General features: G+C 39.4%; 1 protein-coding gene across 1 annotated transcript in view; it reads right to left on the reverse strand.

Annotated features, from left to right (window-relative positions):
• ADAMTSL3 (ADAMTS like 3) overlaps nt 1-24158 on the reverse strand; it is a 387063-nt gene that overhangs the window by 172392 nt on the left and 190513 nt on the right. The window contains 1 exon segment of the mRNA XM_032622232.1: nt 5200-5357. Coding sequence (XP_032478123.1) covers nt 5200-5357 — 158 coding nt within the window.

The raw sequence follows: 24158 nt of genomic DNA on the forward strand, positions 1-24158 counted from the left end.
GGTGGATGGAGATGGCCACCCTAGGAGGCGTTCTCCTCTTGGGTTCTAAATGAAAAGTGAAGCAAATCTCCTCCTCTGCCTTTAGCTTTGAAACCTACTTAATATGCTTCCCTGCTCTGCAGAGTGACTGCTGTCATGATCCACGTCTCATTGGCTTGCTTTCTCCATCCTGTCCCCAGTTTTCTTCTTTTACCCACGACGACCTGAGGCAGAGGAAGCCGACTCTCCACATCCTGGCTGGGGTCTCCCTACAATAGATGCTCCCCCTGAGTGTAGGGCGCTGAGGACACTAAGCCCACAGCTCAGCCTTACTGAGGGTAGAGGCATTCTCTATATTGCAGAAGAAACACTTTGATTTAGTCCCCAACCTTGGTCCTTGAAATGTTATGGGAACTAAATCAATTTACAGAAGGCTTATCTCCTTCCATAAGCCTGACGTTCAAGACAAAACTAAACTAAAGAAAAAGAAGAAAATCCTACCTTAATAATCAAAAGTTGAACATGAATGCTCTTTGCAGTCCTGCTAACAACAGCCCAATCATTAACCACTACTTTCAAACCCCCAGGGTGAATAGGTCCACTGACAAGGGAGATGGTCAAGTACAGAATGGCAGAAAAGGAAAATTAACAAATGTAAATTACATTAACATTTACAAGGTATACTACTCCTGTTTGGTTAGGAAAATGATTTTATAACAATGGTAAGAAAATGAATTCAAACTCAACTGCCTTACTTGGCCACTTCTAAATAATTTCCAAAATTTATGGAATAGATTTTTCTGTAAAACTTTTTTTTCATATTTGTGTATATATTACACCAATAATTTAGCTGTGAATTACGTAACTACTAGAACAGTATCTGAACTGCTTTAACCAAGAAATTTCCCTCAACAGACCACATTACAGTAACTATCATGTAATATTTCAACAGTTTCTACCTTTGTGATTCATGGCAAATGCTTAAAATGAGGTGGAATTCTGATTGGGAGGCATGATGAAACAGGTAAATTTTCTTTTCTGTTAGACACTGTTATGGGCTGAATTGGATCCATCCCCAAAACATATGTTTAAGTCCTAACTCACAGAACCTCAGAATATGATCTTATCTGGAAATAGGGTCTTTGCAGATCTAGTCAAGTTAAGATGAGGTCATTAAAGTGGGTCCAACCCAGTATGACTGGCATGCTTATGTAAAGGGGAAATTTGGGCTCAGAGGTGGACATGCACAGAGGGAAGGTGGTGTGAAGACAAAGGGAGAAAACCTGAGGATCCAAGAGGCTAGGAAACAAATTGTCCCTCACAGCCCTTACAAGGAACCAGACCGGCCCTCACCTTAATTTTAGAGTTCTAGCCTCTAACACTGTGAGACATAAACATCTGTTGTTTAAGCCAACCAGTTTATGGTGCTTTGTTACAGTAGCCTCAGGAAACTAATACATGCACAGACTCTAAAAACTGTCTTGCTGTGTTTTGAAGCACCTGTGAACATATGAATTTAGCCAGCGTCTGCATCACATTGCAAGGCTGAAATCTTCTCTTTTGAGAGAGAGGAAAACAGGCAGTTTCAAATCCTCTCGGCCCTGTTTAAGTTAGATATGCTATCATAACTCCCCAGAAAGAAAAGAAAGACTTTGTAGGTAGAAAATATACAAAATATCTGGAGCTGTGTTTGGAGGAAACCAGAGACAGAGGCTTGCCTAGCTGAAGACTAATGGGAAAAGAAATCAGAAAACATTTTCCTACAGAAACACAAAGTATCCAAATGGGAGAAAGAGGAAGACTTCAGACCACAAGGAAGAGAAACTTTTTTTTTCCTTGAAGATGGACATGTTTTTTAAAGAGGGGAAAAGCCACCAGCAATAATTAAAATACTTAACCACAGAAACAGCTGTCTTTCTCAAAGCCATTTAAGTTTATTTTACTAGATTATTCTCATAAGCATATACTTAAAATTGATATGCACAAGTATCTACTCACAGATATTCAGTAGATTCTCACTGAATGGATAGTGCCTCTTACAGTCCAATCAACAAAGCATACAGCATCAACCACTGGCTCAAGACTCTCTACCGCTCCCTGGTGGCAACATGCACATATTGCAGAAGCAAAATAATACCTCAGGGGCTCTCATGAAAAATACCCGTGACTCAGTAACAAGAGTCATCCATGAGAAACAGATCAGTCAGGAAAATAAGAACGTACAGTGAGAAACCCACTGGGAAGAAGAAAAAGTGCACTTTTCAAGAATGGTCCAATCATGAAAATATAGCTTCTGAAAAAGTAGAAAAAAGTTTTGTCTCATTGGTGCAGTGAGTTGCCAGATTTCAGAATCCACACAAAAACCACAAAAGACTCTAACATCCCATGGAAGACTTCATATTTTACTCCCTACGTCAGAATCTAGTCGTTTTCAACAGTCCATTTATTAAAAGTCCATGAAATGAGGTCTAATCTAGGAACGGTATAAAAGAGGGTGCCTTTATATCTCAGTGCACCCATGGCTGAGCAAATTTAGCACCCGGGGGCAGAGCTGGTTTTCACATTCTCTCTCAGGTTGAAGCCAGGTCTTCCTTTTTTTTAATTCAGCTGCTCTTGGTTGATTGGAATGGAAAGAGATACAGTGAAATACATGGCTGACCATCATCAGGGACCTAACACACACTTTTAACCTCCCACTCAAAGGACAGCAATCCCTTGACTGCATCCTGGGCCAAGCAGAGACGAATGGAAGCAGAGTTCCTTATCTTAGTAACAACACAGGCTGGGTAATACTACAGTGCTCTGAGGAAAAAAAAAAAAAGTAACTAATGGAAAAGGATATTTCCTAGAAACCCACAATATTTGGACAAGCTTATAAGGCAGGGAAAACCATCAGAGTCATTCTTGTTTCATCAGAGTGTCTCTGTGCCAATTTCTCTTCTACCACGCACATCACGTTCATGAAAGAAAATGGCTGTAGGCACAAAAATGAGTTCCTATTTATGCATGAGTCTGACAGCTGTGTGTAACACCCTCTTTGATAAATAAGTAAAAAAAAAAAAAAATATATATATATATATATATATATATATTTTTTTTTTTTTAAAAGAAAACCTTTCCAGTCAAGGGAGATCAAAACCTTTACAGAAATTGAAGTTAAAGCCTGGAATTGTTTATTAAATCTGAGGAAACTAGAACTCCGAGACAGGAAAACAGAAGGCTGAGTACAAATTCAGACAGTGGCAACATGCTGCTAAAATGCATTCTATTAAGAGGTGAATATATAATTGGGGCAAGAAGGTGTAAAGTGATTTTTAATTACACAGGTGATATATGACTGTATTTTTTTAAGAACTATTTTAAGTATTAAAATATTATAAAGTAAAACTAAGTTCACTCCCCCAAAGCACCAATTCCCTCTAAAATAGCCATTGTCTCCTCAGTGTTTTCAGTTAGGAATGTATCCTCTCAAATTAAAAAAAAAATGTATACACACACATATACATACACGTGTGTGTGTACACACACACTTGTAGAAGTAAACAGTTTATGTGTATATGTGTTTTTATGCATGGGATCAATAAACAGTACATTTTCCATGCTAATAGTTTCACCAAACAATATCTTAAAATTTTAACCTTTGTGGCTATTTCTCCCATCCCATCACTGTACTAATGTCTCCTACTTGGTCAGATATCTCCAAATTGACTTGAGAAGAACACAGATCTTCTGAGTAGGAATGAGAAGAGAATTTTTAAAAAGGTTGTGTGTGTGTGTGTGTGTGTGTGTGTGTGTGTGTGTGTGTTTTATCACCTGAGCATCAAATAGGAAAACCCTAAGAGAAGCAAACCAAGCCCAGAATTTATGTATAACAATGGATGAGAGAGAACAGAAGGAAAGAGAGATGACAGTTGGCTTCCCCAAGAGCCTTTCACAAAGCTACTGTCAAAGAATTACATTGGGTTGACACTTCAAGGGTCTGACACAGAAGTCATTTCAATGTCTAGGAATGGCAAGTCATGTCCAGGAATGGCAACTTAAATGTCTACGAACGGCAACTGACACTTACACCTTCAATGTCAGGAACACATCAGGGCCTGGTGTGGACCCTGGCAAATGAGGACGTGTGCCCTAATGAAAAGGCTGCTGTTACCCAGCTGCAGTCAATTATCGCTATGGCAACATGCAAGCTAGTTGTCAGATCTTCCCATTTTTAAAAAGACGCAGGTAAAAATACTTGTATATTAAAATCTCTTGATTTTTTTCAAGGTTGACTATTTAAAACCCAAAGATTCAAAACAACAACTCCACCCAGACCGACCCTTGGCTGGTCACACCGTAGGCAAACAGGACGTCAGTTTGCAACTCTCATCTAATTCCAAAGGTATTTCTCTGCTGGCACAACCGATGTCTCAATGAAACACTCTTTGACAAATTAATGTGGAACACAGATAGTTCTTTTGAAGGCACTGGGTCTTTTCACAGGTAAAGAAATCCCTGGCAATTAGAGCTCTTTTCTTTCTTCCCTTTCCATCCTGAAGTTTCCAAAAAGGGATAGGACAAAACCATCCACTGAAATGCCCTTTTTTGCACATCTTAGGTATTTATAGTTTTATCAGAAGAATTTCAGATTGTGTCACCTTGGAAATATATTGGCCACTACATTTCATATCCTCTGAGTGAAGGAAGATGCCCCCAATGTACCCAAGAGAGGAAACACAGAGTCGTGGTTACAAGGGAAGAATAATGCTTGTGAGGGGACCTCGTGACAGGTGTCCGGACAAGGGCTCATTATGAGACATTGCTGAGGAAACAGGAAAGGGGGTTACGGAAGGGGGCCTCTGTCTTCTCTGCTCCCCTTTGCAAGGACAGCAATAGCACAGTCGTGGTTTAAGACACGGAGCATTTAACCACTGACCATTTTCACTGAAATCCATCTGGAGGTTTAAAACTGAACACAGCAACTAGAGGTTATACATGCAAAAACAATCATTCCCCTATAAAAGTGAAGCTTGTTTCTTAACTACTGGGGTTGGGGAACAGAGAGAACTTTAGAGAGATGAACAGTTTTTAAGAACTGACTGTCAAGGTGAAAATATTAATGACACATGCCCTGTATAAAAACAGTCACTGGCTGCCTACTAAACAAATGTGTTCTTTTTAAAATTCAAGATGTGCGGGGCCCCAGATGCATGACATTTATGAAGAGGCTCATCCTACCTTGAAGATGAAATCAGCCATCAGAGGTCCTGGAATCTTAAAGGCTTGCCTCTCGGAGCCCCTCTGAAATTCAACTGTTGTGTTTTCTACAACAAAGGCTCCAGGGCTGTTAAAGCTGTGCTCTCCTTTGCTTCCTTGAAGTGTTTTTGATTCAATGACTAAAATTTTAAAATAAAGTTTCAATGAGAGAATATCTTTAAAGTATTTTATTCCAAAAGATATTTTACTACAAGTAATAGCATCTGATATCAACACAATATCAATACATCCACTCAGTTTACAAACATTGATTCAAATTGGTAGAATAAATATATAAGCTTCTTAGTTATCTATAAAAAGAAGCAAACAGGAGTGCTAGGTCCAGTTAGGCCTACCCAACTCTTTGGAGTCATTTCTATAATAAGGGGAAGAAGAAAACATCTCTTTCTTTATATTTTTTCATGATGTAGCTATTACTTAAAATAAAGCGATGTTACTCGTTTTCTCACCCATTCAGATAGTAAGCCTAGACTTTTATTTAGACAAAACCACAATAAATTCTAAATTTGCTTAAATTTTTTTTTATTTTGAAGTAATTGTAGATTCACAGGAAGTTGCAAGAACAGTAAAGAGGTTGTGTGTACCTTTCATCCAGTTTTACCCAATGGAATGGTTACATTTTACCCACCTATAATACAATATCAAAACCAAGAAATGGACATTGGTACAATGTGTGCATAGAGTCCTATGCTCTTTTGTCACACGTGACCACAACCAAAATACAGAACTATTCCATCACCACAAAGATCTCTCTCATGTGTCACCTCTTTACTCACATTAGCTTTTAAATGAACAGTAGTTGCTTTTAGATCTCTTACAGAACAATGCCGACGGTTTAACTAAAATAACACTTCTACCTTATTTCAGTGATTTATTTCTTTCCCTTCTCTCTTTTTCTTTTCTTTCAGTTTGTAAATGTCACCATTCTTAGTGGACCTGGTCCACCTGCATTTCTGGCTCCAGATCTATTCCTAACTCACTGCCTTGGGTTTTCATTGCCTCATTTCTAAAATGAGGAGTCAGAGCGGACAATCTCCCAGGTCCTCTGCTCCTCAGAAACACTTGACTCACTGGTATTCAATGGTTCTTTAACCATCTCAAACAAAGGACACAACAGAACCAGAACTCCATTCCGTCTCAAACTTAAAAAGCTGATAAAAACACAACAAAATGATCCGGATTTTATGAGGCTGCAATCCACATGTGCTGTGCTTCGGTGGTGTTCCTTTGTCAATTTCTCTCTGCCACCGGAGCAGCTGCAGGAATTCAAGCGCCCTGGGCAGATTGCATAACAGGCATTAGGAGACATCCCTGATTATCCCTGACAGGCAGGCTGGGAACTTTTCTGGGAAAATTCAAAGGCTGGACATAAGCTCCTTGATCTGCAGGAGTCATTAGCAGTCAAAGAATAATGCTGGGTCCTCTCAGGCACACAAAACCCCTACCACTTTGGCCCTGATCTCCATGACCGCAGTAGATTTCTGGAAAGTGTGAGATTAAATTCACTTCCTAGTTCCAATAAAGATATAAAACAGAGTGTTAGAAAGTGAACTGTCAGTAAAAATGAGATGCAAACTGGAGATGGTAGGAGGGATCCATCCTGGATGAATTAGCCCTCTAAAAGTAAAGGAGGAAAAATCATGAGCATTCGGGTAATATCAAAACACAACACGAAGCTGGACAAAATCCATCCACGCAAAGAAGAAGGCGTGCAAAACACTGCTTCTAGACCGAGATTTAGCCTGAAGTGACTTGATTAAATTCAAATAGAGTGCAATGGATTCGATGGCTGTGACTGTTTTACCACTGCGCTAACGTTCTGGATCAAAGCTTTCCAAGTTTCATCCGGCTGCAGAGCTATGGCAGGGGGTGTCAGAATCTGGAAATGCCATCTGGGGGGAAGGGAAGACCAGTGTGACATCCATCTTTTAAACCTGTTAGTGTGGTTTTGATGTTTTGTTTTCTGATGTTGAGTCTATTCTATTACTTCAAAGGTGTCCAAGATCTTTAGTGGCAAGGATGTGAGAACACAGGAGCAAAACCAGTTTTCAAGTGCATATGAATTACCCAAACCACCCTTCTCCGATTCTCATAAAATATCTTTATATCAATTATTTCAAAAGGCTTCCCACTCTCTGGGTCCCAAACCCTGGCTGCATACATAGGAGGTCAAAAGCAGGTGCTCTGACCTCAACTGTGTAACTTGAGTCAGAAGTGGGTGGTCAATAAAGACAAGGGAAGTGATTTGATGAAGCCACCTTTTTATGGTTTATGGACGCAAACGATTCTGATAGTTTGGATTAACAAAACCCCTGTGATGAATTCACAGTGAAGTGGAGGTCAGTGTTGCTCTTTAAAAGTTGTCATTTTTTTTTTTTTTTTAACATCTTTATTGGGGTATAATTGCTTTACAATGGTGTGTTAGTTTCTGCTTTATAACAAAGTGAATCAGCTATACATATACATATGTTCCCATATGTCTTCCCTCTTGCGTCTCCCTCCCTCCCACTCTCCCCATCCCACCCTTCCAGGCCGTCACAAAGCACCGAGCTAATATCCCTGTGCCTTGCGGCTGCTTCCCCCCAGCTATCTACCTTACTACGTTTGTTAGTGTGTATATGTCCATGACTCTCTCTCGCCCTGTCAAAACTCACCCCTCCCCCTCCCCATACCCTCAAGTCCGTTCTCCAGTAGGTCTGCGTCTTTATTCCTATCTTACCCCTAGGTTCTTCATGACATTTTTTTCCCTTAAATTCCATATATATGTGTTAGCATACGGTATTTGTCTTTTTCTTTCTGACTTACTTCACTCTGTATGACAGACTCTAGGTCTATCCATCTCATTACGAATAGCTCAATTTCATTTCTTTTTAAGGCTGAGTAATATTCCATTGTGTATATGTGCCACATCTTCTTTATCCATTCATCCGATGATGGGCGCTTAGGTTGTTTCCATGTCCTGGCTATTGTAAATAGAGCTGCAATGAACATTTTGGTACATGACTCTTTTTGAGTTTTGGTTTTCTCAGGGTATATGCCAAGTAGTGGGATTGCTGGGTCATATGGTAATTCTATTTGTAGTTTTTTAAGGAACCTCCATACTGTTCTCCACAGTGGCTGAACCAATTCACATTCCCACCAGCAGTGCAAGAGTGTCCCCTTTTCTCCACACCCTCTCCAGCATTTATTGTTTCTAGATTTTTTGATGATGGCCATTCTGACTGGTGTGAGATGATATCTCATTGTAGTTTTGATTTGCATTTCTCTAATGATTAATGATGTTGAGCATTCTTTCATGTGTTTGTTGGCATTCTGTATATCTTCTTTGGAGAAATGTCTATTTAGGTCTTCTGCCCATTTTTGGATGGGGTTGTTTGTTTTTTTGTTATTGAGCTGCATGAGCTGCTTGTAAATTTTGGAGATTAATCCGTTGTCAGTTGCTTCATTTGCAAATGTTTTCTCCCATTCTGAGGGTTGTCTTTTGGTCTTGGTTATGGTTTCCTTTGCTGTGCAAAAGCTTTGAAGTTTCATTAGGTCCCATGTGTTTATTTTTGTTTTTATTTCCATTACTCTAGGAGGTGGGTCAGAAAGGATCTTGCTGTGATTTATGTCATAGAGTGTTCTTCCTATGTTTTCTTCTAAGAGTTTGATAGTTTCTGGCCTTACATTTAGGTCTTTAATCCATTTTGAGCTTATTTTTGTGTATGGTGTTAGGGAGTGATCTAATCTCATACTTTTACATGTACCTGTCCAGTTTTCCCAGCACCATTTATTGAAGAGGCTGTCCTTTCTCCACTGTACATTCCTGCCTCCTTTATCAAAGATAAGGTGTCCATATGTGCGTGGGTTTATCTCTGGGCTTTCTATCCTGTTCCACTGATCTATCTTTCTGTTTTTGTGCCAGTACCATACTGTCTTGATTACTGTTGCTTTGTAATATAGTCTGAAGTCAGGGAGCCTTATTCCTCCAGCTCCTTTTTTCGTTCTCAAGATTGCTTTGGCTATTCGGGGTCTTTTGTGTTTCCATACAAATTGCGAAATTTTTTGTTCTAGTTCTGTGAAAAATGCCAGTGGTAGTTTGATAGGGATTGCATTGAATCTGTAGATTGCTTTGGGTAGTAGAGTCATTTTCACAATGTTGATTCTTCCCATCCAAGAACATGGTATATCTCTCCATCTATTTGTATCATCTTTAATTTCTTTCATCAGTGTCTTATAATTTTCTGCATACAGGTCTTTCGTATCCTTAGGTAGGTTTATTCCTAGATATTTTATTCTTTTTGTTGCAATGGTAAATGGGAGTGTTTTCTTGATTTCACTTTCAGAGTTTTCATCATTAGTATATAGGAATGCCAGAGATTTCTGTGCATTAATTTTGTATCCTGCTACTTTACCAAATTCATTGATTAGCTCTAGTAGTTTTCTGGTAGCATCTTTAGGATTCTCTATGTATAGTATCATGTCATCTGCAAACAGTGACAGCTTTACTTCTTCTTTTCCGATTTGGATTCCTTTTATTTCCTTTTCTTCTCTGATTGCTGTGGCTAAAACTGCCAAAACTATGTTGAATAAGAGTGGTGAGAGTGGGCAACCTTGTCTTGTTCCTAATCTTAGTGGAAATGCTTTCAGTTTTTCACCATTGAGGATGATGTTTGCTGTGGGCTTGTCATATATGGCTTTTATTATGTTTAGGAAAGTTCCCTCTATGCCTACTTTCTGGAGGGTTTTTATCATAAATGGGTGTTGAATTTTGTCGAAAGCTTTCTCTGCATCTATTGAGATGATCATATGGTTTTTCTCCTTCAATTTGTTAATATGGTTTATCACATTGATAGATTTGCGTATATTGAAGAATCCTTGCATTCCTGGAATAAACCCCACTTGATCATGGTGTATGATCCTTTTAATGTGCTGTTGGATTCTGTTTGCTAGTATTTTGTTGAGGATTTTTGCATCTATGTTCGTCTGTGATATTGGCCTGTAGTTTTCTTTCTTTGTGACATCCTTGTCTGGTTTTGGTATCAAGGTGATGGTGGCTTCGTAGAAGGAATTTGGGAGTGTTCCTCCCTCTGCTATATTTTGGAAGAGTTTGAGAAGGATAGGTGTTAGCTCTTCTCTAAACGTTTGATAGAATTCACCTGTGAAGCCATCTGGTCCTGGGCTTTTGTTTGTTGGAAGGTTTTTAATCACAGTTTCAATTTCAGTGCTTGTGATTGGTCTGTTCATATTTTCTATTTCTTCCTGATTCAGTCTTGGCAGGTTGTGCATTTCTAAGAATTTGTCCATTTCTTCCAGATTGTCCATTTTATTGGCATAGAGTTGCTTGTAGTAATCTCTCATGATTTTTTTTATTTCTGCAGTGTCAGTTGTTACTTCTCCTTTTTCATTTCTAATTCTATTGATTTGAGTCTTCTCCCTTTTTTTCTTGATGAGTCTGGCTAGTGGTTTATCTATTTTGTTTATCTTCTCAAAGAACCAGCTTTTAGTTTTATTGATCTTTGCTATTGTTTCCTTCATTTCTTTTTCATTTATTTCTGATCTGATTTTTATGATTTCTTTCCTTCTGCTAGCTTTGGGGTTTTTTTGTTCTTCTTTCTCTAATTGCTTGAGGTGCAAGGTTAGGTTGTTTATTCGAGATGTTTCCTGCTTCTTAAGGTGGGCTTGTATTGCTATAAACTTCCCCCTTAGAACTGCTTTTGCTGCATCCCATAGGTTTTGGGTCGTTGTGTCTCCATTGTCATTTGTTTCTAGGTATTTTTTGATTTCCCCTTTGATTTCTTCAGTGATCACTTCATTATTAAGTAGTGTATTGTTTAGCCTCCATGTGTTTGTATTTTTTAAAGATCTTTTCCTATAATTGATATCTAGTCTCATGGCGTTGTGGTCGGAAAAGATACTTGATACAATTTCAGTTTTCTTAAATTTACCAAGGCTTGATTTGTGACCCAAGATATGATCTATCCTGGAGAATGTTCCATGAGCACTTGAGAAAAATGTGTATTCTGTTGTTTTTGGATGGAGTGTCCTATAAATATCAATTAAGTCCATCTTGTTTAATGTATCATTTAAAGCTTGTGTTTCTTTATTTATTTTCATTTTGGATGATCTGTCCATGGGTGAAAGTGGGGTGTTAAAGTCCCCTACTATGAATATGCTACTGTTGATCTCCCCTTTTATGGTTGTTAGTATTTGCCTTATGTATTGAGGTGCTCCTATGTTGGGTGCATAAATATTTACAATTGTTATATCTTCTTCTTGGATCGATCCCTTGATCATTATGTAGTGTCCTTCTTTGTCCCTTTTTATAGTCCTTATTTTAAAGTCTATTTTGTCTGATATGAGAATTGCTACTCCAGCTTTCTTTTGGTTTCCATTTGCATGGAATATCTTTTTCCATCCCCTTACTTTCAGTCTGTATGTGTCTCTAGTTCTGAAGTGGGTCTCTTGTAGACAGCATATATAAGGGTCTCGTTTTTGTATCCATTCAGCCAATCTGTGTCTTTTGGTGGGAGCATTTAGTCCATTTACATTTAAGGTAATTATCGATATGTATGTTCCTATTTCCATTTTATATATTGTTTTGGGTTCGCTACTATAGGTCATTTCCTTCTCTTGTGTTTCGTGTCTAGAGAAGTTCCTTTAGCATTTGTTGTAAAGCTGGTTTGGTGGTGCTGAACTCTCTCAGCTTTTGCTTGTCTGTAAAGGTTTTAATTTCTCCATCAAATGTGAATGAGATCCTTGCTGGGTAGAGTAGTCTTGGTTGCAGGCTATTCTCCTTCATCACTTTCAGTATGTCCTGCCACTCCCTTCTGGCTTGTAGGGTTTCTGCTGAGAGATCAGCTGTTAACCTTATGGGGATTCCCTTGTGTGTTATTTGTTGTTTTTCCCTTGCTGCTTTTAATATGCTTTCTTTGTATTTAATTTTTGACAGTTTGATTAATATGTGTCTTGGCGTGTTTCTCCTTGTATTTATCCTGTATGGGACCCTCAGTGCTTCCTGGACTTGATTAACTATTTCCTTTCCCATATTAGGGAAGTTTTCAACTATAATCTCTTCAAATATTTTCTCAGTCCCTTTCTTTCTTTCTTCTTCTTCTGGAACCCCTATAATTTGAATGTTGGTGCATTTCATGTTGTCCCAGAGGTCTCTGAGACTGTCCTCAGTTCTTTTCATTCTTTTTTCTTTATTCTGCTCTGCAGTAGTTATTTCCACTACTTTATCTTCCAGGTCACTTATCCGTTCTTCTGCCTCAGTTATTCTGCTATTGATCCTATCTAGAGTGATTTTAATTTCATTTATTGCATTGTTCATCGTTGCTTGTTTCATCTTTAGTTCTTGTAGGTCCTTGTTAACTGTTTCTTGCATTTTGTCCATTCTACTTCCAAGATTTCGGATCATCCTTACTATCATTATTCTGAATTCTTTTTCAGGTAGATTGCCTATTTCCTCTTCATTTGTTAGGTCTGGTGGGTTTTTATCTTGCTCCTTCATCTGCTGTGTGTTTTTCTGTCTTCTCACTTTGCTTATCTTACTGTGTTTGGGGTCTCCTTTTTGCAGGCTGCACTTTCGTAGTTCCCGTTGTTTTTTTTTTTTTTTTTTTTTTTTTTTAAACATCTTTATTGGGGTATAATTGCTTTACAATGGTGTGTTAGTTTCTGATTTACAACAAAGTGAATCAGCTATACATATACATATGTTCCCATATGTCTTCCCTCTTGCGTCTCCCTCCCTCCCACTCTCCCCATCCCACCCTTCCAGGCTGTCACAAAGCACCGAGCTAATATCCCTGTGCCTTGCGGCTGCTTCCCCCCAGCTATCTAGCTTACTACGTTTGTTAGTGTGTATATGTCCATGACTCTCTCTCGCCCTATCAAAACTCACCCTTCCCCCTCCCCATATCCTTAAGTCCGTTCTCCAGTAGGTCTGCGTCTTTATTCCTATCTTACCCCTAGGTTCTTCATGACATTTTTTTCCCTTAAATTCCATATATATGTGTTAGCATACGGTATTTGTCTTTTTCTTTCTGACTTACTTCACTCTGTATGACAGATTCTAGGTCTATCCATCTCATTACAAATAGCTCAATTTCATTTCTTTTTAAGGCTGAGTAATATTCCATTGTGTATATGTGCCACATCTTCTTTATCCATTCATCCGATGATGGGCGCTTAGGTTGTTTCCATGTCCTGGCTATTGTAAATAGAGCTGCAATGAACATTTTGGTACATGACTCTCTTTGAATTTTGGTTTTCTCAGGGTATATGCCAAGTAGTGGGATTGCTGGGTCATATGGTAATTCTATTTGTAGTTTTTTAAGGAACCTCCATACTGTTCTCCACAGTGGCTGAACCAATTCACATTCCCACCAGCAGTGCAAGAGTGTCCCCTTTTCTCCACACCCTCTCCAGCATTTATTGTTTCTTGATTTTTTGATGATGGCCATTCTGACTGGTGTAAGATGATATCTCATTGTAGTTTTGATTTGCATTTCTCTAATGATTAATGATGTTGAGCATTCTTTCATGTGTTTGTTGGCATTCTGTATATCTTCTTTGGAGAAATGTCTATTTAGGTCTTCTGCCCATTTTTGGATGGGGTTGTTTGTATTTTTGTTATTGAGCTGCATGAGCTGCTTGTAAATTTTGGAGATTAATCCTTTGTCAGTTGCTTCATTTGCAAATGTTTTCTCCCATTCTGAGGGTTGTCTTTTGGTCTTGGTTATGGTTTCCTTTGCTGTGCAAAAGCTTTGAAGTTTCATTAGGTCCCATTTGTTTATTTTTGTTTTTATTTCCATTACTCTAGGAGGTGGGTCAGAAAGGATCTTGCTGTGATTTATGTCATAGAGTGTTCTTCCTATGTTTTCTTCTAAGAGTTTGATAGTTTCTGGCCTTACATTTAGGTCTTTAATCCATTTTGAGCTTATTTTTGTGTATGGTGTTAGGGAGTGATCTAATCTCATACTTTTACATGTACCTGTCCAGTTTTCCCAGCACCATTTATTGAAGAGGCTGTCCTTTCTCCACTGTACATTCCTGCCTCCTTTATCAAAGATAAGGTGTCCATATGTGCGTGGGTTTATCTCTGGGCTTTCTATCCTGTTCCACTGATCTATCTTTCTGTTTTTGTGCCAGTACCATACTGTCTTGATTACTGTTGCTTTGTAATATAGTCTGAAGTCAGGGAGCCTTATTCCTCCAGCTCCTTTTTTCGTTCTCAAGATTGCTTTGGCTATTCGGGGTCTTTTGTGTTTCCATACAAATTGCGAAATTTTTTGTTCTAGTTCTGTGAAAAATGCCAGTGGTAGTTTGATAGGGATTGCATTGAATCTGTAGATTGCTTTGGGTAGTAGAGTCATTTTCACAATGTTGATTCTTCCCATCCAAGAACATGGTATATCTCTCCATCTATTTGTATCATCTTTAATTTCTTTCATCAGTGTCTTATAATTTTCTGCATACAGGTCTTTCGTATCCTTAGGTAGGTTTATTCCTAGATATTTTATTCTTTTTGTTGCAATGGTAAATGGGAGTGTTTTCTTGATTTCACTTTCAGAGTTTTCATCATTAGTATATAGGAATGCCAGAGATTTCTGTGCATTAATTTTGTATCCTGCTACTTTACCAAATTCATTGATTAGCTCTAGTAGTTTTCTGGTAGCATCTTTAGGATTCTCTATGTATAGTATCATGTCATCTGCAAACAGTGACAGCTTTACTTCTTCTTTTCCGATGTGGATTCCTTTTATTTCCTTTTCTTCTCTGATTGCTGTGGCTAAAACTTCCAAAACTATGTTGAATAAGAGTGGTGAGAGTGGGCAACCTTGTCTTGTTCCTGATCTTAGTGGAAATGCCTTCAGTTTTTCACCATTGAGGATGATGTTTGCTGTGGGCTTGTCATATATGGCCTTTATTATGTTGAGGAAAGTTCCCTCTATGCCTACTTTCTGGAGGGTTTTTATCATAAATGGGTGTTGAATTTTGTCAAAAGCTTTCTCTGCATCTATTGAAATGATCATATGGTTTTTCTCCTTCAATTTGTTAATATAGTTTATCACATTGATAGATTTGCGTATATTGAAGAATCCTTGCATTCCTGGAATAAACCCCACTTGATCATGGTGTATGATCCTTTTAATGTGCTGTTGGATTCTGTTTGCTAGTATTTTGTTGAGGATTTTTGCATCTATGTTCATCAGTGATATTGGCCTGTAGTTTTCTTTCTTTGTGACATCCTTGTCTGGTTTTGGTATCAAGGTGATGGTGGCTTCGTAGAAGGAATTTGGGAGTGTTCCTCCCTCTGCTATATTTTGGAAGAGTTTGAGAAGGATAGGTGTTAGCTCTTCTCTAAACGTTTGATAGAATTCACCTGTGAAGCCATCTGGTCCTGGGCTTTTGTTTGTTGGAAGGTTTTTAATCACAGTTTCAATTTCAGTGCTTGTGATTGGTCTGTTCATATTTTCTATTTCTTCCTGATTCAGTCTTGGCAGATTGTGCATTTCTAAGAATTTGTCCATTTCTTCCAGATTGTCCATTTTAGTGGCATAGAGTTGCTTGTAGTAATCTCTCATGATTTTTTTTATTTCTGCAGTGTCAGTTGTTACTTCTCCTTTTTCATTTCTAATTCTATTGATTTGAGTCTTCTCCCTTTTTTTCTTGATGAGTCTGGCTAGTGGTTTATCTATTTTGTTTATCTTCTCAAAGAACCAGCTTTTAGTTTTATTGATCTTTGCTATTGTTTCCTTCATTTCTTTTTCATTTATTTCTGATCTGATTTTTATGATTTCTTTCCTTCTGCTAGCTTTGGGGTTTTTTTGTTCTTCTTTCTCTAATTGCTTGAGGTGCAAGGTTAGGTTGTTTATTCGAGATGTTTCCTGCTTCTTAAGGTGGGCTTGTATTGCTATAAACTTCCCCCTTAGAACTGCTTTTGCTGCATCCCATAGGTTTTGGGTCGTTGTGTCTCCATTGTCATTTGTTTCTAGGTATTTTTTGATTTCCCCTTTGATTTCTTCAGTGATCACTTCATTATTAAGTAGTGTATTGTTTAGCCTCCATGTGTTTGTATTTTTTACAGATCTTTTCCTGTAATTGATATCTAGTCTCATGGCGTTGTGGTCGGAAAAGATACTTGATACAATTTCAGTTTTCTTAAATTTACCAAGGCTTGATTTGTGACCCAAGATATGATCTATCCTGGAGAATGTTCCATGAGCACTTGAGAAAAATGTGTATTCTGTTGTTTTTGGATGGAGTGTCCTATAAATATCAATTAAGTCCATCTTGTTTAATGTATCATTTAAAGCTTGTGTTTCCTTATTTATTTTCATTTTGGATGATCTGTCCATGGGTGAAAGTGGGGTGTTAAAGTCCCCTACTATGAATGTGTTACTGTTGATCTCCCCTTTTATGGTTGTTAGTATTTGCCTTATGTATTGAGGTGCTCCTATGTTGGGTGCATAAATATTTACAATTGTTATATCTTCTTCTTGGATCGATCCCTTGATCATTATGTAGTGTCCTTCTTTGTCCCTTTTAATAGTCCTTATTTTAAAGTCTATTTTGTCTGATACGAGAATTGCTACTCCAGCTTTCTTTTGGTTTCCATTTGCATGGAATATCTTTTTCCATCCCCTTACTTTCAGTCTGTATGTGTCTCTAGTTCTGAAGTGGGTCTCTTGTAGACAGCATATATAAGGGTCTCGTTTTTGTATCCATTCAGCCAATCTGTGTCTTTTGGTGGGAGCATTTAGTCCATTTACATTTAAGGTAATTATCGATATGTATGTTCCTATTTCCATTTTATATATTGTTTTGGGTTCGCTACTATAGGTCATTTCCTTCTCTTGTGTTTCGTGTCTAGAGAAGTTCCTTTAGCATTTGTTGTAAAGCTGGTTTGGTGGTGCTGAACTCTCTCAGCTTTTGCTTGTCTGTAAAGGTTTTAATTTCTCCATCAAATGTGAATGAGATCCTTGCTGGGTAGAGTAGTCTTGGTTTCAGGCTATTCTCCTTCATCACTTTCAGTATGTCCTGCCACTCCCTTCTGGCTTGTAGGGTTTCTGCTGAGAGATCCGCTGTTAACCTTATGGGGATTCCCTTGTGTGTTATTTGTTGTTTTTCCCTTGCTGCTTTTAATATGCTTTCTTTGTATTTAATTTTTGACAGTTTGATTAATATGTGCCTTGGCGTGTTTCTCCTTGTATTTATCCTGTATGGGACCCTCTGTGCTTCCTGGACTTGATTAACTATTTCCTTTCCCATATTAGGGAAGTTTTCAACTATAATCTCTTCAAATATTTTCTCAGTCCCTTTCTTTCTTTCTTCTTCTTCTGGAACCCCTATAATTCGAATGTTGGTGCGTTTCATGTTGTCCCAGAGGTCTCTGAGACTGTCCTCAGTTCTTTTCATTCTTTTTTCTTTATTCTGCTCTGCAGTAGTTATTTCCACTACTTTATCTTCCAGGTCACTTATCCGTTCTTCTGCCTCAGTTATTCTGCTATTGATCCTATCTAGAGTGATTTTAATTTCATTTATTGCATTGTTCATCGTTGCTTGTTTCATCTTTAGTTCTTGTAGGTCCTTGTTAACTGTTTCTTGCATTTTGTCCATTCTACTTCCAAGATTTCGGATCATCCTTACTATCATTATTCTGAATTCTTTTTCAGGTAGATTGCCTATTTCCTCTTCATTTGTTAGGTCTGGTGGGTTTTTATCTTGCTCCTTCATCTGCTGTGTGTTTTTCTGTCTTCTCATTTTGCTTATCTTACTGTGTTTGGGGTCTCCTTTTTGCAGGCTGCACTTTCGTAGTTCCCGTTGTTTTTGATGTCTGTCTCCAGTGGCTAAGGTTGTTTCAGTGGGTTGTGTAGGCTTCCTGGTGGAGGGGACTAGTGCCTGTGTTGTGCTGGATGAGGCTGGATATTGTCTCTCTAGTGGGCAGGTTCACGTCTGGTGGTGTGTTTTGGGGTGTCTGTGGCCTTATTATGATTTTAGGCAGCCTCTCTGCTAATGGGTGGGGTTGTGTTCCTGTTTTGCTAGTTGTTTGGCATAGGTTGTCCAGCACTGTGGCTTGCTGGTCGTTGAGTGAAGCTGGGCGCTGGTGTTAAGATGGAGGTCTCTGGGATATTTCCACCGTTTAATATTATGTGGAGCTGGGAGGTCTCTTGTTGACCAGTGTCCTGAAGTTGGCTCTCCTACCTCAGAGGCAGAGCCCTGACTCCTGGCTGGAGCACCAAGAGCCTTTCACCCACACAGCTCAGAATAAAAGGGAGAAAAAGTAGGGAGAATTAGTAGAAGTATGAGTAAAGAAAGAAGGAAAGGAGGAAAGGAAGGAAGGAAGAAAGAAGCAAAGAAGGAAAGAAAGGAGGGAGGGAGGGAGGGAGGAAGGAAGGAAGGAGGGAAAGAAGGAAAAAAGACAGAAAGAAAGATGATACAGTAAAAATAAAATAAAGTATAATATAGTTATTGAATTAAAAAATATTTAGAAAAAAAAAGGGACGGATAGAACGGATAGGACAAATGTTGGAAGCAAAGCTATACAGAGAAAATCTTACACAGAAGCATACACATACACCTTCACAAAAAGAGGTAAAGGGGGAAAAATCATAAATCCTGCTCCCTGAGACCACCTCCTCAATTTGGGGTGATTCGTTGTCTAAAGGAGGGAAGGAAGGAAGGAAAGAAAGAAAGAACGAAGGTAAAGTATAATAAAGTTATCACAATTAAACTTAATTATTAAGAAAAAGAATTTTTAAAAAAAAGTCATGGACGGATAGAGCCCTAGGACAAATGGTGGAAGCAAGAGTATACAGACAGGATCTCACACAGAAGCATACACGTACACATTCACAAAAAGAGGAAAAGGGAAAAAAATCATAGATCTCGCTCCTAAATTCCACCTCTTCAATCTGGGATCATTCCTTGTCTATTCAGGTATTCCACAGATGCAGGGTATATCAAGTTGATTGTGGAGCTTTAATCCGCTGCTTCTGTGGCTGCTGGGAGAGATTTCCCTTTCTCTTCTTTGTTCTCACAGCTCACAGGAGCTCAGCTTTGGATTTGGCCCTGCCTCTGCGTGTAGGTCGCTGGAGGGCGTCTGTTTTTTCGCTCAGACAGGACGGGGTTAAAGGAGCCGCTGATTCGGGGCCTCCGGCTCACTCAGGCCGGGGGTTGGGGGATGGGGGTAGGAGGGGCACTACGTGCGGGGCGGGCCTGCAGCTGCAGAGGCAGCGTGACGTTGCGGCAGAGGCCGGCGTGATGTTGCACCAGCCTGAGACCCGCCGTGCGTACTCCCGGGGAAGTTGTCCCTGGATCCCGGGAACCTGGCAGTGGCGGGCTGCACAGGCTCCGCGGAAGAGGGGTGTGGAGAGTGACCTGTGCTCGCACACAGGCCCTTGGTGGCGGCAGCAGCAGCCTTAGCGTCTCCCGCCCGTCTCTGGGGTCCGCGGTTTTAGCCGCGGCTCGCGCCCGTCTCTGGGGTTTGCGCTTTCAGCCGCGGCTCGCGCCCGTCTCGGGGGCTCGCGCCCTCAGCCGCGGCTCGCGCCCGTCTCTGGGGTTCGCGCTTTTAGCCGCGGCTCGCGCCCTTCTCTGGAGATCCTTTAAGCAGCGCTCTTAAACCCCTCTCCTCGCGCACCAGGAAACAAAGAGGGAAGAAAAAGTCTCTTGCCTCTTCGGCAGGTGCAGGCTTTTCCCCGAACTCCCTCCCGGCTAGTCGTGGTGCACTAACCCCTTCAGGCTATGTTCAAGCCGCCAACCCCAGTCCTCTCCCTGAGCTCCGTCCAAAACCAAAACCCGAGCCTCAGCTCGCAGCCCCGCCCGCCCCGGCGGGTGAGCAGACAAGCCACTCGGGCTGGTGAGTGCCGGTCAGCACCGATCGTCTGTGCAGGAATCTCCCCGCTTTGCCCTCCGCACCCGTCGCTGTGCACTACTCCGCGGTCCCGAAACTCCCCCCTCCGCCTCCCGCAGTCTCCGCCCGCGGAGGGGCTTCCTAGTGTGTGGAAACTTTTCCTCCTTCACAGCTCCCTCCCACTGGTGCAGGTGCCGTCCTTATTCTTTTGTCTCTGTTTTTTCTTTTGCCCTACCCAGTTACGTGGGGAGTTTCTTGCCTTTTGGGAGGTCTGAGGTCTTCTGCCAGCCTTCAGTAGGAGTTCTGTAGGAGTTGTTCCACGTGTGGATGTATTTCTGGTGTATCCGTGGGGAGGAAGGCGATCTCCGCGTCTTACTCTTCCGCCATCTTCAAGGTCCCCTAAAAGTTGTCATTTTTATCAGTGGTAAACTTGCTTCTCCTTAGTGCCTGTGCCTCTTAAACTGGCAGAAAAGGAGTTTTTGAAAATCAACAATTCAGATGATGTGTTGACTTATGGATACGTTTTTAAAGTTTTTATTAGTGTCTAGCACCCCATGTGTGTACTGCAGCCCTGTATTGTGATGTGCAACTCACAGCTCATGAGAGCTGCACACACAGCCCTTCAATTCTCAGAGCTTCCACAGACCCTCTGCCGTTTCTATAGCAAGACAGACAGTGCTGAGTGGAGACCCCAGGAAATCTATAAACAGCAGAGGCTAAGAGCCTCCTTTCCTGCTACCCACTGCTGCCTTTTTTCTCCTCTTCAGGCTTAAAATGATGGAGGTGGCAAGGAGCCAAGGAAGAGATGATCTGTATCCTCAAACAGATAAAAGAGAAACATTGTATGATATCGCTTATATGCGGAATCTAAAAAAGAAATGATACAAACAAGCTTTGGCATTTATTAGCTGGCTCAACAAAGAAACATATTGGAAATCCCCTCATCTTTGTTGCTTAATCTGAAAAATGAAATTAGTGTTGTTGTGAGAATAAATAAAATCACATACAAAGAAAAACAGGAGCAGAAATCAAGACCCTCTTAAATCCCCAAACCTTTACAACTCAAGTTTACCATGGTACCTTTAAATATTTTGATCCACACTTGTTATTTTTAAAAGAAATGACTAGAAAAATGATGAATGCTGCTAACTGCTTCTAGTTGAAGGGCTTGCCCTGACAAGTATCCGTCCAGGCTTCTTTCGAAAGAGACAGGGTCATGCTAATCATCCCAAGAGGTCTCCTTAAATTCTAAGAAGGCCACAAAAGTATTGTTAGGTAAACATGTAATGAGCATTTAGCACAGCTGACTTGCTTATAAATACATCAAGCTTATGCTTCGAGCTGTATATTAGAGTGTATGTATACTTTACTCAGTATTCATTTCCTTTGATTAGTCATTATGTTCAGGGTTCATGTTTATATTAATACATCTCTACATATGGTCGTCAGACCGCACTTAGAGGACCAAAAAAATCCCAATTCTTACAATTGATAATGGAGGTTTTCAGTTTATGGCATCTTGGCTTCTTGAGTTTATTGCTAGTCAAAACACATTTAATGCTGAAGTTTTGCTACAATAAAATCTCTTTTGCAGGAACCCTCTTATTGTTTCCATTTTTGAAATTTTAGGGAAATCTGGAGCTGTGTGCTTGATATAATGCTGAAGCCAAGCTTGGGAAAGGACTAGAAATTCAGTATTTAAACACCTCTAGGCGATATGCAAGATGGACATTCTGTAATTAAATTCCATTCCACAGCAAAGAGACTAAGTACGCTACTGGGTGTTCTCAGTTCTTAACGATGCAGCCTTTTGGAGGGTGCATATATGGATCTTAAAAAGAACGATTTATTACTGCAAAGTGAGCTTAATTTCAGGAATATATCTTTGAATAAAAAATTAAGAAAACACTTGTATAAATCAAGAAAATAAAGCCGCTTCTATATTTAGGTGTTCAGAAATGGTAACTAAATCCTTTGTAAATGAAGCCAGTTCATTCTATTCACTGGCAGAGAAGGGTGACTTTCAGAAACACTTCTAGAGCCAATTTTGAGATTGTTCAGAAGGAGATAGAATCCAAGCAACAGATCTGTCACCTTTGGAGAAAAGGGAATATATTTGAGCTCTGTTCTTGGAACCATGCCAGTCTTGAGTATAAAGTTATGTTTAATATGCCAGAACACATTTGTATGTAAATGAATATTCTACCTCAAAGTATTCATCTTTACCTAACCTGTTTACTGTGTACTTATTCTGTTTTTAGAGCTTATAAAACTCTTTTTAGAGCTGAATGTTAAAGAACTGTCTGTAGTATCACGAGAAAATCAGGCCCAGTCACTGCAATTTTTAAAACTTTTTTTTAAATATCTTTTTGATATGCCATAAAATTCACCCATTTAAAATGTAGTTTCATGGCTTCAGCATATTCACAGAATTGGGAAACCATCATCACAATCTAAGTTTAGAACTTTTTTGCCACCCCCCCCAAAGAAACCCCATATCCGTTAACAACCCCAGACCCGCCACCAACCCAACTCACCCCAGCCCTAGGCAACCACCAATCTACTTTCTGTCTCCTTAGATTTGCTTTACTCTGGACACTTTATATAAAGACAATCATAAAATATGTGGTCTTTTGTGACTGGCTTCTTTCACTTAGCATAATGTTTTCAAGGATCATGTCTATTGTAGCATGTGTCAGTACTTCATTCTTTGTTAGAGCCAAATAATATTCCACACATGCCCATTTTATTTATCCATTCATCAGTTAATGGACATCTGGGCTGTTTTTACGTTATGGCTATTATGAATTATGCTGCTATGAATGTTCAGCACTTCACAGTTTTGAATCCAGAACGCTATTTTCCAATGTGATCACTCAAATGATTCACAAAATTGGGATCTAAATGATTTTCACCTGTTCTCAAACATCAAGTTTGCATTTACAAGGATGAAGATCTATTCTCATCAAGAGCTGTGGGCCTTAAGCCATTTTAAAAAGAAGCCCAAAAAATGTTTTGATGCTTCATTGTAGAGAAAGCCTTGAGTGAACTGACCATTATATGGCTATAAACACTTCAATATTTTAGTTAAATACATCAGTCACGTTCTTTTAGTCATAATTCATATAATAAAGTAAGGGTTGAAAAAGACTTTCCAATAATTGTTCACCTCATTGTCCTAAAGATATTCTCTTGCTTCCCTAATTTAGGTCATAATTTACTAAAGAATTTCTTTCTTTTTCCAAGATTTTAATCTATACCCTTGGTGACCTTAAACATTTTGATATAAACTTTTCTCAAAGGACATTTCTGGTTAGACTATCGGTACTGCAGCCACAATATACAAACACATATAACACACATGGACAAACACATTTAAAAGCTACCCAAAATGCTTGTGTCTCTGAGAAACTTTTATGATTTGAAAAATCTAAGATGGTGGCTCAAAAAACAATGGCAAAAACTATGTCACATTTTAATCCGTTAGACCTTGATTTGTGTGGCTTTAAAACAGTTACAAATAGTGTTTCGTACTTTTTACAGAAAGATAGAGCTGAACACAGTAAGCTTCTTCAAGGCCAGGGTCTCAGTCTTGACAAAAATTCATTTTCCTGGGAAAAAGACAAAGAAAGCCCTGCCTATGGCGACAGGAAACCTTGGGAGAGAAGCAGACCAACTTTGGTATTTCTAGTTCCTTTGGGTCCTAAGAGACCAGAAAAGCTAAGACAGAAAGATGCCATGTGACTTTGGCCAAAGAAACAATACAATTTCAATCCTTTATTGTTTCAGACTCTTAGTATTCTGGGAAACCAGTGTTTACTTTCAGTGCCCCCTAGACCTGAGGTTGTGATATGCTGGCAACGGAGCACGTACTTGTCAGCTATATTCACTGATACAGCTCTGTGTTTTAAATTTCGTTTTGTTATTTTTTATCCCAAACTGCTAAGATCTCCAGAAGACTCTAGACTCCTAGTTTACTCTCCACATAAAAAATAGCTTATTTCACATATAACTTGATTTCCTCTCCCATGAGGAGATTAATTTCCCACTAGGGCATGAGAACTAAAAAATTCAGGGTCATAGA

The sequence above is a fragment of the Phocoena sinus genome, chromosome 2 (genome assembly GCF_008692025.1).
Source record: "Phocoena sinus isolate mPhoSin1 chromosome 2, mPhoSin1.pri, whole genome shotgun sequence".
NCBI lineage: Eukaryota > Metazoa > Chordata > Mammalia > Artiodactyla > Phocoenidae > Phocoena > Phocoena sinus.